The 18,437-nt window shown below is 44.6% G+C and overlaps 1 protein-coding gene across 1 annotated transcript in view; it reads right to left on the bottom strand.

Annotated features, from left to right (window-relative positions):
• Positions 1-427: 427 nt before the first annotated feature.
• LOC103089051 (guanine nucleotide-binding protein G(s) subunit alpha) overlaps positions 428-18,437 on the bottom strand; it is a 54,786-nt gene continuing 36,776 nt past the window's right edge. The window contains exons 4-15 of the mRNA XM_007449474.1: positions 15,258-15,330; positions 12,245-12,289; positions 7,866-7,920; positions 7,660-7,779; positions 5,852-5,949; positions 2,453-2,507; positions 2,245-2,318; positions 2,037-2,095; positions 1,808-1,928; positions 1,511-1,641; positions 1,229-1,296; positions 428-957 (exon numbers count right to left, since the gene is read on the bottom strand). Coding sequence (XP_007449536.1) covers positions 811-957; positions 1,229-1,296; positions 1,511-1,641; positions 1,808-1,928; positions 2,037-2,095; positions 2,245-2,318; positions 2,453-2,507; positions 5,852-5,949; positions 7,660-7,779; positions 7,866-7,920; positions 12,245-12,289; positions 15,258-15,330 — 1,046 coding nt within the window. The 3' untranslated portion in view covers positions 428-810. The remainder of the gene's footprint in view (positions 958-1,228; positions 1,297-1,510; positions 1,642-1,807; positions 1,929-2,036; positions 2,096-2,244; positions 2,319-2,452; positions 2,508-5,851; positions 5,950-7,659; positions 7,780-7,865; positions 7,921-12,244; positions 12,290-15,257; positions 15,331-18,437) is intronic.

Here is an 18,437-nt window from a genome sequence, read left to right as displayed (position 1 = left end):
GGCATTCCTAAATTCCTCCCACCCAACTGAGTCCCTGTCTTAATGCAGGACAGACAGCTGAAATTCAAACACCTATCTGGGGAGACCAGGTAAGCAGGCACACTGTGAGACAATACATAAGGGTATAAGTTGATAGATTGTTTGGATAGGGCAGCAGTGATCAAAGTATAGAACTTTTTTGATGGGGCTTAGTGGTTTTCTATGGGGCACGGCTTCGAGGAGCACAGGGTGGACATTTTGTATTGTCTGCAAATTGTTTTCAGAAACCCAAGGTTAGGTCAACAAAAACATGGAGTGGCAATATTTTATACCCACTTATAACCTTGGGGCCTTGTCACCTCACCACAGGGGCCTCCCAACTTTTGATGCAGTCAAAACCCCGAACAATGGGTGTTTGCTTGAAACCACAAATAATTCACGGGAGTCACATCCTTTGCTCACATTTAATTTTTATTTTGATTTTTTTAATGCTGCACAACACAATACTTATTTCATTTGTTTCATTTATGTCATTTATTCTTTTATTTCTTTATTTCTGTTTGCTGCTGTTATTTTACTTACTTAAAGAGAGAGGGAACGTTTGTGGCCTTTTTTTTCCTTTATCGTTTTCTGTAGGCCGCCTTAAGCTTTCTAAATTTGGAATACTTAAGCAAGCTGAAGGGTAAAGGGGGTTTCGCAAAATCACTTGAGGGAAAGGAAAGGTTGCTTTGTTAATCATGCCCTATGGTGGGTGATCAACTGCGTGTACAATTACGTTTCACTTTTAATTAATTGTGCTTAAGGCCTTAATTAAATTTGGAAGTTCCCTTCTTAGAGCAGCTCATACTGACGGAGGTGCATGCGCTGGATGATGTCACGGCAGTCGTTGAACACACGGCGAATGTTCTCTGTGTCCACAGCGCAGGTGAAGTGAGGGTAGCAATAGTGGCGCCCGTCTCCACTAGCAGTGCTGATTCTCTGTGGGCACAGAAGGAAACTCGGTCAGTGCCGCCTCTCCAGTAAGTCCCCCTGTCAGCAGTGGGGTCACCTACCAAGGACGGCCCACCAGTCATTGATGTTAAAACCAACCCAAGTTGAGGGGCACAAAGGCTAAATTCATACTGACTATCGGTGAAATAACACTGAGGAACTGGATGGTTTGATCCCCAAATTTAGAAGTAAGGAAACTTACACCCCTAAGAATAAGAGAACAAGCAGAGAGAGGGAACCAAAGACAGTCTCTACTCACCAGAAATTCATCTCGAATGAAGTATTTGGCCCGGGTCACGCGTGGGTCCTCTCCGGGCTCGGGAGTCGCTGCAAAGAATATAAATATTTTGTTACTTAAGTGATTAAAATAAGGTTCTTTGGCTCCCCCTACAGATCCCTGATAGTGTGGCGGTGGTTGAGGGGGGTGGTTTCCATTCTTAGAGGATGTTCATTTTTAAAACCCAGACCAGAAATTTTTAACATATGCAAGACACCCCACGGGACCAAGGGGCACTTATCAGCTGCAGAAGGCCACACATACCATCCTCAGGAGTAGTGTAGCGAGCAAATTCTGGAAAGTAGTCCTCAATCTTTGATTTTCCAGCAAGGACTTTCTCAGCGAGCAGATCTTGCTTGTTGAGGAACAGAATCACAGAGATGGTGCGCAGCCATCTAAAAAAGAGAGACACAGGTTTAATGCCCAGGAAAAGAAAGCATTCTTTCTGCAAGGGGTTTGAGATGCTTGCCCAAGAACTTGCACAAGATTCTTTTCTACTAGTCATGCAAATACAGGGCCTTGAGATCAGTGGGGAGGAGACCAGGGGGTCACCGCCCAAACCTATTGTTCCAGATGCTCTTGAAGAGGTTCAGCGCCTCCTGCAGACGGTTGGTCTGGTTGTCCTCCCGGATGACCATGTTGTAGCTGCTGCTGGCAACCACGAAGATGATGGCAGTCACATCTTCGGCACAAGAAAGCAAAAGCAGTGCACGTTAGAAGAGAAAGTGATCCTTAACGCTGAAAAAACCAAAATGTCCTTAAAGAGCAGAGAAGCCCATGGCTTCCGTACCATTGAAGCACTGGATCCATTTGCGGCGTTCATCACGCTGGCCGCCCACGTCGAACATGCTGCAGGAGAGAAATGACACCTGGTCACTCCAAGGGCCAACACTGGTCCACCATTCTCCCTGACAGAGGGAACGTCAAGAAATCTCTCCCTCTCTCTCTCTCTCTCTCTCTCTCTCTCTCTTTTTTTAAAAAGGGAGCCATTGACTTACTGGAAGTTGACTTTATCCACCTGGAACTTGGTCTCAAAGATTCCAGAAGTTAGGACGCGGCAGCGCAGCAGGTCCTAAAACAAAACCTTAGGTCAAGGGATCTCACCCAAACCAACCAAAACATTAATAATTGACAATCTGGAGCAAAAGTCTTGACTAGTTCGGAAAGAGGGCTCTGCGTCCTCTGCTTGTGAGGCCGTGTGCGTACCTGGTCGCTGGGCACATAGTCAGCCTGCTTGATGACGTCAATCTTGTCCAGGAAGCTGGGAGGGAAAGAAAAATGCACAGGCGTGAGCACACACTCATGCCACTTCCCCACTATTCCTGCCTCTCTGCCAAGTCCAGCTAAATGGAAATGATCACCCCACAGTTACCTGGCATTAAGTCAATGGAGAGTTTGCTTGCGTTCATTATGTGTCCAAGCTTATGCCTTAGAAAAGGTTAGAGCCAACAGAATTTAAGATAAATGTACCTGGCTGACCAGTAGGTCTAGGAACCAGGAACTAGGGGTGGGCTCTCAGGGCCCCTGGCCCACAGGTACAGCACAGGCCAGTGCAGAGCTCTGGTCTTGCTTTAATTTTGAAAGGCTGGTTCTGTGCACGTCAATTAGCTGAAGGTCCAAAATCAGGTCTGATTTTGTGCCATTTGATAAAGACTGAGTAAAAATTTCAGATTTTCAAATTGTTTGGCTTTGAGTAAAATGGCAAGTAGTTTGAAATTGTACCCTTCCACGTCACACAGTTTTTTTTAAAAAGATGAAAAAGATGGCACACTTTAAAGAAACAAGGATTCCCGCCCCCCGCCCCCCAAGGGGCTAATGAAAATAAGATTGAGTTACTCAGAAAGGGTATCCCTTCCCTTCTACTTTTAAGAAGGGGCCCTTTTGGCCCTTACCACAGTGAACAGGAAACAGACACTAAGTTCCCTTCCGTTCCACTTGGTCCATGAAATAGAACAGTCCAGATATTAAAACTTTGAGTTTTCAAAAAACCTCACAGCCATCCAGGTTAGGGGCCCTTATCTGGGCAGAGAGCAAGTACAGTGGAGGGGAGGGGGCGGTCTCAGGGGCCATCATTAGTGATGCAAAAGCTTTAGAGGGAAAAGCAGTGTTTTCTATCTCCCGCTCCACAGCCACAACTGTTCCCAAAGTAAAAAGTATCTTTGCTTGTGTTGCCTGACTAGATACACTGTTAGGAAAAATAACTTCTAAAAGACTGGACTAATTTAATTACTGTGAAAAGTTAATATTAAAACCAGCTTTTTTGGGGGGGGCAGGGGTCTGGATTGTTGTAAAGTGGGCTAATCAGGAAAAAAATCACAAAGAGAGAAAAGTCTATTTAAAGAAATTTTATAAGGTCCCCCCCCCCCAACGCCCCTTCCTTTTTACCAGTTTAAAGTTAGTCTGGCTTAGAGGATATACCGACTTGCCCAATCAGTCTTACATTACAGCACCGGGCAAAAAACCCAAAAAAGAAAAAATCTTTTTAAAAAAAATTTTTAAAGGCCCCCCCCCCCCCAACGCCCCTTCCTTTTTACCAGTTTAAAGTTAGTCTGGCTTAGAGGATATACCGACTTGCCCAATCAGTCTTACATTACAGCACCGGGCCAGAAATAGCTCCCCAGCCGCCCTGGCCTGCAGCACGTTGCCATGGCAACAGAACCACAGTTCTATAAATAGATCATCAGCACCAAATCTTGTGAGAGAGACATCTGGAGTAAGGCCAGCCAAACCCCAGCTCAACAAATAAAAAATAGGCACCTTAAGGAATGGGCAAGGTACCAGGAGCTCAACTTTAACATAAAGGCCGTTAAACCAGAAACACGTTGGTCACTGCAAAGGCAGGGCTACTTTAACCATCGGGCTGGGGAAGACATTTTCTAAGATTCAAGCTATGTTCCCTTTTTCCCCCGGAGCTCCCTTGAAACTTTCCACAAATTGTGCAAATGTTGCCATTTTCAGATAAAGTTGCAGGAGTAACTGAATTTTGCCTTAAAAAAACAACTTTTAAATGGTGTGAGATTCAAAAAAAAAAAACAAAAACTGGCTCACTGTTCATCAATGAAGTTGTTACACCCTCCCCACTTCCAGAGCCTCAAAACTGGGATGGTTAAACCCTCCTAATCTTGTACCTGCACTTCTGACTTGGATCCAAAATACAAAAGGCAAACAATTCCAGGATTTCCATTTGTTTTGCGTTACTATAATTAGCACTTCCAGCTTTAAGCTCAAACTTTTGAGAAAATCAGGGGCTTTGTTGAAGACGGGGTGGGGGTGGGAGGGTCACAGGGACGGGCCCAGATGGACTTTTTTTCTGCCCCTTGAAAAAATATACAGATTTGCTTGTATATTAAAAAAAAAAAAAAAAAAAAATCACAAAATAGCTACAGGTGTGACAACTGAAAATAATCAAATGCATTTTCGATGGGAAAGCAGGGCCAGGGAAAGATAAATTGATAGGTTTCACAGCCCCCTAACATCAGCTTGTGTGATGTGTCTCTAACAGGATTCTGGGGAGCTTGCTTCGCGTTTGCTGTTTGAGCGCTGTCACCTCTTCCTCCCTCCTGTTTATTCGAGTGGTTTTCACAATAAGCTCCTCCGGCGTGGGGCTCCTACGTAATGCGATTTTAGCTTGTTGTGAGCCAGCCCAGGGTACCTTGGTCCTGGTTACTTAATATTTTCAATAGCAAAATTGTTTGTGAGTTTCAGTTACTTACATGAGAGAGGCTAAAACATCACAAATCTCTCTTGCCCTTCCCCCGGTCATAAAAGGCAATCCAACTTGAGAAAATGATAACTGAGCCCACTTAGTACATTTGTGCAACGTCAGCAAACAAACGATACCTTTAAAATATTTTTGATGGCTCTGAACCTCACATATTTGCTATGTTATGTACAGGATAAGGAGGGTCATAAACTATTTAAAAGGCAACTTTCCAGCTGTGTTATCACATCCACTGGAAGGCAGCCCATGAAAGGACAGAGCAAGGACCCCATGGGGGGAGCATCCTTGAATTAAGGCCCAGTGTGAATGAATGAATAAGGATAGGAAATGGGATTCAACACAATACCCGACTCTAGATGAACTAGAAATATTGCACTCTGGCAGCTACTGTAGTCAACCTACCTGATAGCAGAAACAGCAAAGCAACTTATCAGTCACCAAGGAGGAGGAGGCATATTTTTGTCCTCACTGTTCCTCTTTGTCAGGTTTTTACATTACAGCAATAAAATAGAATATTTCTACCTGATCCGAAGTGTGAGAGCTGCCCTATCTCCCTAAATGCTTGGAGGTCAATTCAATTAATCACTTCAAGCTAATTAATTATGAATGTCACTTTACTGCAGGTAATTATCATTTTGCTCTCACAGGCATTAATTGTTTGTATAAAAATAATGTCACCGCACTAAAAAGTGCAATTAAGGGCTTTATAAAACAAATGAATCAGACTAGAACTTCCTAACCGCAGGTGGGAATAACTGGCTGGCTTCTATGAAAATAACTCATTTACAAGTAACTTGAAAAGTGGGAGTCGAGGTTTGTAAGGTTCTCTCCGTGTGCCCGTGTGTGCCTATCCCACATGCGGACGTGGAGACGGGGTTACTCACTACTGGGCGCAGTCGATGAGCTGGTACTCGTTGGAGCGCTCGTAGCAGGCACGCACCCCCTCGTCCTCCCACAGAGCCTTGGCGTGCTCGTAGAATTCCTGAAAGTGAACACGAGAGGGAAGGTTTAGACGCGGGAGCTGCTCAAAGTCAATGAGACTGGAGTTCACTCTGCCACCAACCCTGGGTGTGATTATTCCCAATTTCGGGGCAAACTAAGGAATGGGCGTTCATAAAGACCTTCAGCGTGCTAAACGTATTCAAAAATTGAATCCAGCTGTCCTCTTACTGTGAATTACTGTTCTTGGGTAGTTTTCATCCTATATTTTTTGGAGTGGGGGGAGGGGCCAGAGTAAACTACTGAATAAGTTTGTTCACCCAACGGCTCATCTAGGAGAACTATAAACTCATTAGGAGGTGCTGCCAATGTATGATTCCATGTCGTGGAAACAAGACGTTTTCATTTGTGAAGATGTGGTGGGATCGAAATTTTCCTTCCAGGAAAATTGGAATTTTCGAAAAAAAATATTATGGTCGGGAGTTGCTGGCAAATCTGACCTTGTCCATCAATGCCTGTCAATCAAAAGAGCAAATGACTTCTGCGTGGCTTTAAATTGCAGTAGGTCATGACTCCCATTTCATTTGAACAGAACAACATTTTTAATTGTATCGGGGCAATTCGTCCCTTAGAAGGAAAGAGAAGGTTCTTCTGCAATGTGAATGCAGCACGAAAAGGGTCAAAAAAAAAGTAGGCAGGAATGTGGAGTTCAGCTAACGGAAGATCCTCTTAAGAGGTCACCGTCCTCGTGTATTTTTAACGGGCTGCCTTTTTTCTCCTATTAGAAATACAGAATCACGTCTCATGAAAGAGTCTGTGTTTGGCATTATGCGTGCTGTGTTTACTGCTCGACTTTTTTTCCATTTAAAAGAATTTACCTAGCCATACTTACTGCTTCCTTGCTAAGAGAAGTTTGCGGCCAAACCCATTTAAAATACACAAACACAAATTCCCACGAAAGCCTGACAAAAGGCAACAATAAGTCATTGTTTTTGCTGTAGACAAGTCTTTTCCTTCTGGGCCTTATAAACTTGCCCATCTTTCCATCTTGTTTCCTGTCCCCCTCTTATAAACTATTCTTCCCCCACAAAGGGGTCAAAACATATATGCTTGGGCCACAGGCAATTTTGTGTTCCCTAAAAATAGTTCTTTATGGAGCAGACAAATCACGCCAGCCAGGGTGCACAGAGGACAGTGCCTGGGTTATGATTTATTTAGGTGAAGGTCTTTTCTTTCTTTTTTTTTTTGAATAATGAGAAAAGACTTCATTTGCCCCAAGACAAGGACTGACTTTAGAAAAACCTTAATAAAGGTTAAATGGCAAATTGTTTAAAATGAGAATATCTTCCGTTTATAAGACTCACAGCTGGAACTTCATTTCTGCATTCCTTGGTATCTTAGGATATTTTCGATTACCTAGACAATTAGCATTTGTGTGCCATACTTAACAGTTTGTCACAAGATGCGTATAAGGGAATAATTAAGGCTGCCACAACTCATGACTTTTTCTCATAAAGATTTACAGTCTAATACAGCGAGAACTGTAGTATTGAACTGTGATGTTTTCTTGCGGGGACGGGCGAGCCAAGACTCACAAGGGGTGACAGAAATTCGCTCATCCATCTTGACTAAAGCTCTAATGATTACTTTTCCTATCAATATCACAGAAATGGGTTTTGCTGGCAGTGTGCCTGTGCGGGGGACATCCCGGGGTGGGGGGTGTGGGGTGGGAAGGGGAACGGGCTTAGCTTACAGGAGGGAAGTCAAAGTCTGGCACGTTCATCACGCTCAGAATGTAGTCCACTCTGAACTGGTTCTCGGGGTTGGCCAGCTCCACAGGGGGCACCAGGTTGCTCATGGCGGCCACGATGGTCTGAAAATGATGGAGCAAAGCGGTCAGGGGGACAGCGCTGTCTGACAGGGAGGCTAAAAGAATGACAAAAAGGACCAGGCACGTACTTCAATGGCCTCTTTCAGGTTGTTTTTGATGTCCTGCACTTTGGTTGCCTTCTCACTACAGTGGGATTGAAAAGGAAGAAAAAAATCATATTGCATCACGCTGACTCACAGTGTCGCTTCAATCACGATTTTCCAACTAAAATAGTATTCTGTTCTTGAAGGAGTGGTGGGTTCAGATCGGTGCAGAGGTTGGAGGTTCCTGAATAAAGGTGGTTTCAAATGATAACCTCCCAGACTGTGTCCTGAGGACACGCCCAATTGGGGCAGAGTACCAAATCGGCATCTAGATAAGGATCAAGGCTACTGTACCAGAAGTGGGGGCTGGCTCATCACTATTCAGAGGTGCTTCCATTTTCTTGAGGCCCACACGGCACACCAGCACTTCCGAAAAGGTTCCTACTGGCCCTTGCTAGCATCCCTGCTTTGGGGGTGGGGCTGGGAGGGGGGAAAAGTTCAAGGTGTGCCTTGGGGCTTCCTCAGTCACTGGATTAGCACATGGACAACCAGTGGATGAAATGCAGGTGGTAGTGTTAATTACAGATTTGAGGGCTTTGGGGCCCTATTTATTTTTATTTCAATAGTCACTGTGTGTCTGTCACTGCAGCCAGCAGCAGTGGATGACATTCCTAGTTGATGATGTTAATATAGATTGATCCCTCGATGTGAATAAGGTAAAATAAGATTCTGCCCCCAGAAGGCTTTATGATCTGGGATTTATTGGGGGGAGGGGAGGGAGGCGGTGTGGCCCATGTCCCTCTGTTAAGCAGAGGTTAGCGTTTGTTGCTTATTGATTTTAACGTGGGCACCTGGGACGGCCCGTGTATAGATGTGGAACCATCTACATTCAGGATCCCTGGGACCACAGATAAAGGCCACGTCCTTTGGCTCTGTGGTCCCCTGACGTTGTCCCCCCGTGTCTTTCAGACACTGTCCTTCACCACAGGCACAGCCAGGGAACATTCTCGGGTTTGTTGTTTTAGGGGTTAAGGACCTCTTGCTCAGGGTGTAAATCTTGCCACTCTACTTACTGCCCAGGCGTCACCTCTTGGTTTGGGGGGGTGGGATGGGGTATTGAACCCACAGCCATGACACACCTACTGCATATTGGGCCCTGGGATGTGACAGCACCGTCACGAGGACCTAAGGTGCTGTCCTCACAGAGGAGGGAACTGAGGCTGAGGGAGGGAGGGTCTGAGTGACAGAGGCAGGACGACAGAGGGGGAGACAGAGCTTACGTTTTTCTTGCAAGGATTTTTAAAGAAATGTCTTTAAAGAGAGTCCCAATTTTTGACGTATTCACGGGGTTAATTGCCCAAGAGTCGTTGGGATGGAGGTAGAAATTAAACACGTAGCTCTCAAGGCAGAACACGACAGGACATTAATGCGGAGGACACGCGGGGTGGGGGGGAGGGGGGCGGGTAACAGCAAAGTGCAGCCCAGGGGGGAGGTCAGCATGTGACGTGGGGAGGCGGGTCTCGGGTCGGGGGACCACGGCGGTGGGGGATGGGGGATGTCACGTGCTCTCCTGCAAGAGCCCCGCCCCCTCGAAAACCTGGCCTTTCCTTGCATATTCGTTTGAGGGGTGGGCCCTCGTTTTCTGAATGATCTCACCGCATTTCATCCCTACCCCAGGGTCAGACTAGCCTTTGAGACCCCGCCCCTCTCACACCGGAATCCGGAGCTGGTTTAGAGGTGCTGTGCTCATCAGGGGCTGAGGGTGTGGGGCGACAGATGGTACCAGGAACCCCCCTCATGGTCGGGAGAACTCCAGGCACGGACATGAAAGCTGTGCTGCCAACCAGGAGAGTGGGACCCGTGCCGCAAAAGCCCCCGGACTCTTAACGCAACGACCCTAGGCTTAAAGGGCGAGTGTCCCGACCCCTGTCTGTGGGGCTATTCTGCTTCGTACGTTTCTGAAAATTACTAATCGTGTCCGGACTTGGTGCTACAGGCTGAATCAGGGATTTAAGACGTTGGAGTTTTAAAAGGACACGTGTTTGTCCCTAACGTTCACCCAGGAATTCAAAGTCAAAACCCCATAGGGACAAATCCATTCCCATTCATTAGAAACAAGCTCCATTTCCATGGTACTGAGAGCCTTTAACCTCTGTTTTTATGGTCCCACCAGAGTTAAAATTAGATATGTCCGGGTATTTAATACCCAAATGAACAAAGAGCAAGAGAAAAGTTATTTCCAGAAACCTGATTCTTTCATTCAGTTTGATATTTTGGTCTAAGCAGTAGTATGATAATTGGAAAACTTCCAGTCTTAAATACGGATATTTTGAGAACGTGTTCAGTATTCATCTACGTATGTGAATAGGTGTGGGAGTATATCAAGTATAAAACAGCTAAAATAGAAATCTAAAATCTAATTCGGGCGTGTAATACTAAAACATAAAAATTCCTCCATCGAAGCAGTTACTCTGTAGATAGAGCTATGGTTCTGGGGGCTGTGGCAGGTTTATCATACTTTTTACTATCGCTTAATGAACTCTAATGTTGATGGTGACATTCGGAGAAAATTCCTCAGAGGTCTCTAAGCTACTCAGCAAAGCCAAACTGTGTATCAATTGCTAGAATTCTGATGGACTGAAAAATGGGGGCTGGGAGTACTTTTAGGATATTGTAGCTTCCCCCCCCCCCACCCCCCCCCCCCCCCACGTAGAAAGCAGATCAGGGCTGCTTTCTGTGCTAGGTTTGAATTCTAAGAGCTGCCCACCCGGCTCCCCGCTTCAGCTAAGTATTAGGGGAAGGCTATGTCGTACCAAGTTCTATACCATTTTATCTTTATGCCTTTCTTTTTTTCCTTTGGTGGGAAAAGACAGAAGACAGACGCAAGATACAGGGATTGCTGAGACATGCAGATCACTTTTATTTATCACATATGTTAATACTTATTTCTACTTGTAGAACAGAGTCACAGATAGAAGAGCAGGCTGTTAGTAGGTATTAGAAGGGTTCAGGGGTCTAGCGTAGCATCTAGTACACAGTAGGTGGCTCAGTAAAGATGTGTCATAGCTCTCAAATGCCAACTTTTGGTACAGTAAACTGTCAATCACTTTTTATGTAGATGCCTTGGATAGCTGATACACTACATTTTTGTCAATTAGGGATTCCTTTTTTTTGTTTTTTTTTTTTTTGTTGTTGTTGTTATCTTTAGAGGTTAGGTGGTAGGGCCCCCTCCCCCCTCCCCAACAGAATAGTATTCTTATTAGAAGTTGCTAAGACGGGCAATTCCAGCATGCAAAGTGTGATAGGACATAGCCGGGAAGATGAGAAATTGAAGCCATCATCTAGGGGTAATATTGTCTAAAAAAAACAGATGAACAAACATATGTCAGTTACTTGGTCCCGACCCCCCAGTATCCTTTGCCCCTCCCCTCCCAGGCCACAGAAGCTATTTCTCTGAGGTGCCCTAGCTAGGTCAGTGGGCTCTGCATGTTCTCAGGAGAAATAGCTGCCCCCCCCCACTGCAAGCTGAATAAGCAAAGCAGTGCTCAAAGAGGGTTACCTGGCATGCGTGTGTGTGAGCGTGTGTTCGCGCACGGGCGTGATGGGCAGTGCGGATGCAGGAAGTGGAGAAAAAAAAAATTTGATAATGAATGGAAAAAGATGGAGGCCATCATTAAGTTCCTGTCCACTAGCTAACATAAAGTGCCTTGGGTTAAAATAAATTTGACAATTTTAAAAAGACCAGAGGCTTTTCGAGATCATTCTCAACAATGACCTCCCCTCCTCCTCGGCATTTTGTTTTCCCAAAATTAAGAACAGTGTGGCACCACGTATTTTAATAGAGGTAAAAAAAAAAATCCCCCCCCCCCCCCCCCCTGCCGTAAGGTTGAGGACAAGGTAACCTAAAGGAGTCTCTCCCCTCTTGAGACTCACTTCTCTATTAAGCTGTAGTGGGCTGTGAAGTGGCTAAAAAGGGGGAGGAAAAAAAAAAAACCCCCCCCCCCCCCGTGGAGGTCTGAAATTTTAAAACCAGACCAACCACTGGGTAGATGGAATTTAGTAGTTTTAAAAACAAGTAGCCAGTTCAAATGGTGAGCTGGGGGGGTTGGGGGGGAGGATAGAAACCATATGGAAAAACATCAATTCTCGAGAAACCCTAAACTGACCGTCTAAAGTTGAAATCTCTAGCCTTCCCCCAGCTGGATCTAATTATACTTTAAGGTTGGCCAAAAAAAATTGTTTTGCACTTCACTTGCTGTGAAATGTTAAGAAATGATGCTGTTTGCAGACATATAGCAAGATGGCTGATGGCCCTTAAATGATTTTGGTTTCCTTCCCGGGTCTCTGTGTCCTCAGTTTCCCAGTATGACCTTCGTGTGTGTCAAATGTGCGTGTGAGGTTTCTCTGTTTTCGAATGTGCCTACCCATCGCTGTTGCTCCTTGCGGCCTGCGGGTCCTCTTCGCCGCCCCTTTTAAAGAGAGATTGAAAGCTCACCTAATCTGCAAGGCACCGCAATTTCACAAAAACCCCACACAGCCTCTCTACATTCCTAAACAAATGGCCACCATCCTCCCGTTAATTCTTAGGTCGCCTTTCTGGCTAAATTGGAATGTCTACTGAGACTGCAGGCCATAGAGGGAAGAATTCCACACCTTTGCTGCAGTATTAGCAGGGTCCTCTGGGGACTCCCGTCGGGTACAGAAGAGACGGATAATTATTTTCCTGTGCTTTCACTAAACATACATGCAGCAGGGAGCTAAAGCAGTGATTTATCTCACAATTCTTTGGAGAATACAGCAGCACATAAGGCCCCTGATTGTCCCAGACCTCAATCTTCACCATGTTGCATCTGAACACAGACATGGGTGCTTTTGGCCCACGATTTCCTGGTGCCAATATCAATTTCCTCCCTTTTTGTAGTCGGGAAACTACCTGTTATTTCTATATAATTGCTCCCCATAAACTGTCATCAGTTAAAAGTGTGCCTGGACCATAAGGCAACAAAAAATAAAAAGAATAAAACCCACTACCACCAACCCTCCCCACCCCCCAAAACCCAATCTTCATGAATGGTAGGAAATCCTCCTTGAAGGTGGGACGGGCAAGATGGCTTAAGCTGTCTACGTGGGTTTGTACTTGATTAGCTTATTAGCTCAACCAGTGTTAATGGCACTTTTTTTTTTTTTAAGGTAAGATAGAGAGTTAGCGTTGAGTTAGGAAAATCCGCATCTGACCTCTGTATTTCTGAAGGTCAGATTAATGACATGTTACTCTGCAGATGTACTTGGCACAGCAGTCTGCGGACAGTTAAGGCAAATGTAATAGCTCAGCCCAGCCCTGACAAAGCGCACATTTATGGAGGAAGGAGGGAGAGACCCTGCACCACACAAAACACCCTTTCGTGGACGGATGTCCCCACTTCACAGGGAATTCCTAGTGGAGAAGGAAACCGCTTTTGTTGCAATACCACAGCGAGGAAAAAGAGAAAAGGAGGCTCAGCTGGACAAGATAAAAATAAGGTTTCTAAACTCACATAAAGAATTCCCCTGTATGTCACTTTCACGGGCTAAATTTAACATCCTCCGAGATTACCTATGGCTTCCTCTGCAAAGCAGGCAAACTGGGAATGTCGCTTCCTCTTTTGAAAAAATAGAAAAGAGAAGTTCTGGTTTAAATGCCTCGTCTGCATTACAGACGGGCTCACTTAGGCAGGAGAATCCTTTCCCTAAAAATTAAGAAATTTTAGGGCAATCTGCAGAGTAATAAAACTTTAAGTGAATTATGTCAAGGATGTCCTATCTTCCTACTGGACTCGAGCTAAGGTAAACAGTGGCTGCTGCATCCTTTTAAAAAATTCGAGCCATGTCCAGTTTTAATCAAAATATTTATCTATAGAGGGTACATGGTCAAATTATTTTTGCTTAACTAGCCTCATGAAGCAGCTCTCCCCAGCAAGTTGCAGGGGGGAAAATTATGCAAGACTTTTCTTTAGGTCACAAAATCATAGCAAGAAGCCTATTTCAGGTTTTTTGTTTCACTTGACCGACGGCAACTCTGGTGGCAAGGCTTTAGAAATTAAGAATTTCAGAACTGGTTTGTGACCGGTGAACTAATTAACAGCATGTATGTGCATATATCAGTAACTCATCAGGAGCCATTCATAAAATTAATAGTCCATCCCTCTGAATTTTAAAGCTTAAAAAGCATCCTAAACTAAAATGTCCATTTGTATGGGTGATGTCATCCTTTTCTCCACCCCCCCTTATTTGGTCTAAGAAATTCTAGAATTTTCCATAAAGAGCCTGTTTTCCATAAACTGCCTTCAGCTCAGTTTTTTTTACCTCTGAAAGGTGATAAAATCATCTTTGTCCGTGTCCCCCCCTCTTTGTTGTTTCCCCCCCCCCCGCCCCGCCCTTAGTAGGCGACAGTAACTTTTTTTTTAAACTGGTTTGTTTTGGGTGCACAACTGAATTAAACTATGCCCCTCTGACTCAATCTTCCCTTTTGAAACCAAGGGGGAATGCAACTTTCAACTGAATCCAGGTTTAAGAAAGGGAATAGGATTGCTAACCAACTAACTGCAAACTAGTGCCTTCAGGTGTTTGTAATCTAGTGAGGCTAACTGCTCTCGCCCCCCGTGAAAACAGAGGCTGGGTCTGGGGAGACTTGTGCCCCTTATTTGCATCCTTCCTGGCAAGTAGAACGCCATTCCCGTCTTTTACCTCCCTGATATAGGCACTCTCTCGTTTCATCTTTATTCTCACTGCGGTATTGTCACATTGTCCTATAGCAAAATGCCCTGAAGGACTTTTCAAAGGCCAAAGTACCTCTTGGTCTGGCCGGAAGTGCCCAACTCCCAGACTTTCCATCATTTAAACGTCTTTTTCTTTTCTTTAAGGCAAGACCATCGATTTTTAAAAAGGGAAACAATGATCTACGCATGATAATTCCAAAGGGGGTGAGGGGTGGGGAATGAGGAATTATGAACAAGGGCCGACTCTTCCAACTTAGTTTTATGTGAGAATATTATTGAAACCATGTTTCCCTAGTAGTTTACAACATCCTGCACTGGTGCATTGCGCTGAAATGTGCTTGGGGGCGGGGGGCGTCTCTGCAGTGGTCAGCGTCACCAGGCAAAAGGGTGGCCACGGCCAGCGTCAGCTATGTCTGAGACCCACTGCACCAAAATCCGCCGCAGACCCGTCACAGGGCCAAAACTGGGGCTTTATTATTATTACTGTTTCGTTGCTGCACCAAAGAGTAAAAGGAGGCAGAGGAGAGCAACCCCTAAAGAGCTCTTCCCTGGCTTTTCTAACACGTAGGCTGAAAAAATTCAAGCGGACGTTGCCCAGCCCCCAAAAGCTACCTAAACTTCCTAAAGGTTAGTATCCAATGTGCTACTCTGCCTGTGCCCTTGCCACAGATTTGACACTTACTCTCCATTAAACCCATTAACATGCAGGATCCTCATTTGCTTCACGATGGTGCTTTTACCAGATTCTCCAGCACCTAGAAAATGAAAGTAAGTCTCAGGTTAAGAGGGAGGCATTTTACACACTTTGGGCAGGGAGGAGAGAGAAAGAGGGCTGCCGTTTTCTCCATAGAAGCAACACACACAAAAAAACAAGAGACTTGCAATTTTCCTGGACGTTTCGACGCAGAGAAAAGGAAATAAACATCCAACTTTGTGTGTACCTGCAGTATTCCACCATCAGAACAAACAAGAATTAAAGGTTTTGCTTTGTTTAGGTGTTTTGTTTTCTTCTTCTGACTTTTCCTTTTGGTTGCCTTAAAATTTGTGGGGTGGGCAAAGGGGCGAAGAAAGAATGACGCAATTCTGTCATGGGGGGGGGTCAAGAAAAGTGCTGTTAAAGCCATGAGAATGGATGTTTGAACTATGAGCCTTCACTGGTAAAAATGTACACATTAATGTATACGGCCACATAATTCACTGCTCGTTAGATGTTTCATGGTTAAAGTACCCCAGTATTCACAAACAATGCCCCGGCCCTGCAGGCGCCCCCAGATCACGTACTGACGCAGCAACGGCCTCTTCAACATTTTCTCAAGGCTGCTGCCTTCTCTGCAGGGTTCTCGCCCCCTGGGCTACTTAAAAATCAACCCCCAAGCCCCATACTATTACACTTTATCCACTTCTCCACACCCCTCCCCCTTTCCTGCTAACTTTGTTTTTCTGAAGATAAACTCTCTCTGGACACAACAACCATGGGGGGGGACCCCATTGATTTGCTGTCACCTTCTCGAAAAACACATTTAAATATTAAATACAGGGCTTGAGAACTACCCTATTAGCATGTTAAAAGGACAGGACTTTAATCAGGAGGGAAAGTATTCCTGGGAACCACTGAATTTTCAAAGATTCCAAGCCCTTCCCAGCGAACAGAGCTAGAAGGGGCGCATGCCCCCATTTTAAACCACCTTTCATTTGTAAAAACATATATCTTATGGAAAAAACACAGTTCCACCAAGCTAGAAGGAGGACTGCTAGTTTCTCATTTTCTGTTTTTGCAAATGGATACTCTCTCCAACAACTAACCCTGAGGGGACAATTTCTGTCCTCCTCAAGCACAAACCTGTTTGGTTTTTTAGTTCTCTTTTAATTTTATTAATTGTTTTTTTTACTGCCCAGAGAGCAAAGCGTTCCTCCTTCTCTTGCCTTTTCACAAGGCTGCAATCAATATCTGTAAAAAGTTAAAATCAGTTTCCACAGAAACATTGATTTCAGAGCAAACATTCTATCTTAATGAGCCTAACTCTCATAAATTAAAATATTAAAGGTACGTTTAAGAGATTCCATGAAGAGAATACATAGTCTTAATCAGAATCTCCAACACTCTCGTGTTAAAATGTGTATCACCTCTCTTTACGGGCACAAACAGGTCCGTGCCTCAGTTTCCACATTTAGGAAATTAGAGAATCGTACTGAAAAATTACTCCAAGACCTTTTGTGATACTGTAATTCACTCAGATTTCATATCATTACATTAAAAAAGAGGATTCTGGGCATCACTACTTTTCCTCTTTTGCGTGGGGGGGCATCATTTGGTGAGAATCACGATTTAAAAATGCAAAATGTGTGGCACTGCCTTGGGCTGCAGACCCCCATATGCCAGAGCCTTCAATAAATTATGGTAATAGGGCTAGGACACCTGGGAAAGGTTAGCCCAGTGATGCCAGGTGTGTTCAGAGCAACAGTCTCAAGTGAAGACTTTGTGATCTCCGTGCAAGGCTGTTAGAAATTTAAGGTACCATTAACATCACACTTGTTTTAAATTAGTATTCAGATAGGAGTGTTCCTAGGAAAGATTCTAGACTTTTCTAGGCTTATACTTTGAAATCAAATTACATGGCACATTAATATTCACATAGCATAGTTCCACCTTTAGAAGTTTTTGACAACACCTCAACATACGTACCACTTAATTATTGTAATTGCAAATGCATAAACACACACCAAAGGGACTTATTTTCACTTAATAATTTTCTGCTTTACATAAATCTGGACCCAGGAGAACAAAGACGTGACCCATCCAAAAAAAAAAAAAAGCAAAGCAGACGCCACCACAAAGAAAAAACAGCCCTTTACATTTTATTCTTCATAATCAAGCTGTTCTGTTGATATGTGATCATGAACTAGGTCTTAACCTAGCAAATTCACAAATTAACTCAGCCAAATTACTGAGGAAGTGGAAAACTTCCATACTAATTAATGCCTGTGTAATTCTTCTGGTTATTTCAACAATTTCTTTTATGCTTCTTGTGTTTGATTTATTTTCCCAAAGCAGCACCTTTAAGACAAAAGGGGAAAAGGCCATCTCCTTAGAGTTCACACACACCCCCACCAGCGTTTGTTTTTTTTTTTTTTGGCCAAAGAGGAAAAACCGCAATCAAAAGAGAAAACCCCAAACCAAACAACCAAATGTCACTTGACAAACAACTAACGTAGTCTCATCTCCTTCCACCTGGAAAAAAAGTCTTTTCCTTAAAGCGTTCTCAATCCCCCTCCCACCTTGAAAAGGACAAAAAAAAAACCACGCCATTTCCAGACCAAGAAGCCATTTACAGACAAATGTCATTTTCCAGTTCTGATTTGTGCATGTCTTTTTTTTCTTTCTTTCCATTTTTTTCACAAAGCACTCTCAATGTGGCCAACTAACAGGAAAGTGTGTGTGTGTGTGTGTGTGTTAATGGTTTGGGGGGCGGCAGCTGCTACAGTTAATTCTCTTCTTTGCTTTTCAAAGAGCCTGCATATCTGGAAGGGGAAAAAAGGTCATACTGTAAAATGACGTGTCATTTGGCTTCACTGGGCACTTAGAGTACTAACTCCATTTTTTTTTTTTCGGCCTTATTTTATTCGATTCTCCTTCTCTTCCTTCCACGGCCCGGCCCGGCCCGGCCCGGGACACGTCTGCTCCGCGCACACAGTGTGTCCTGCCCGCAACGCACCAAGTCGCGCCCAGCGGCCGCCGCGCTCCCTCCTCCGCAAGCCCCCCCTCTCCGGCGCCACGACTCGCCCGCGCCCCCACCCCCTCGCTGCACCACCTTTACTACTCCGAGCCCTTCCGAGGGGCTGATGTCACCCGCCCCCACTCTCC

The sequence above is a fragment of the Lipotes vexillifer genome, unplaced genomic scaffold (assembly GCF_000442215.2).
Source record: "Lipotes vexillifer unplaced genomic scaffold, Lipotes_vexillifer_v1.1 scaffold524, whole genome shotgun sequence".
In the NCBI taxonomy this organism is placed as follows: Eukaryota; Metazoa; Chordata; class Mammalia; order Artiodactyla; family Lipotidae; genus Lipotes; species Lipotes vexillifer.
This window is presented reverse-complemented; position numbering and strand designations above follow the sequence as displayed.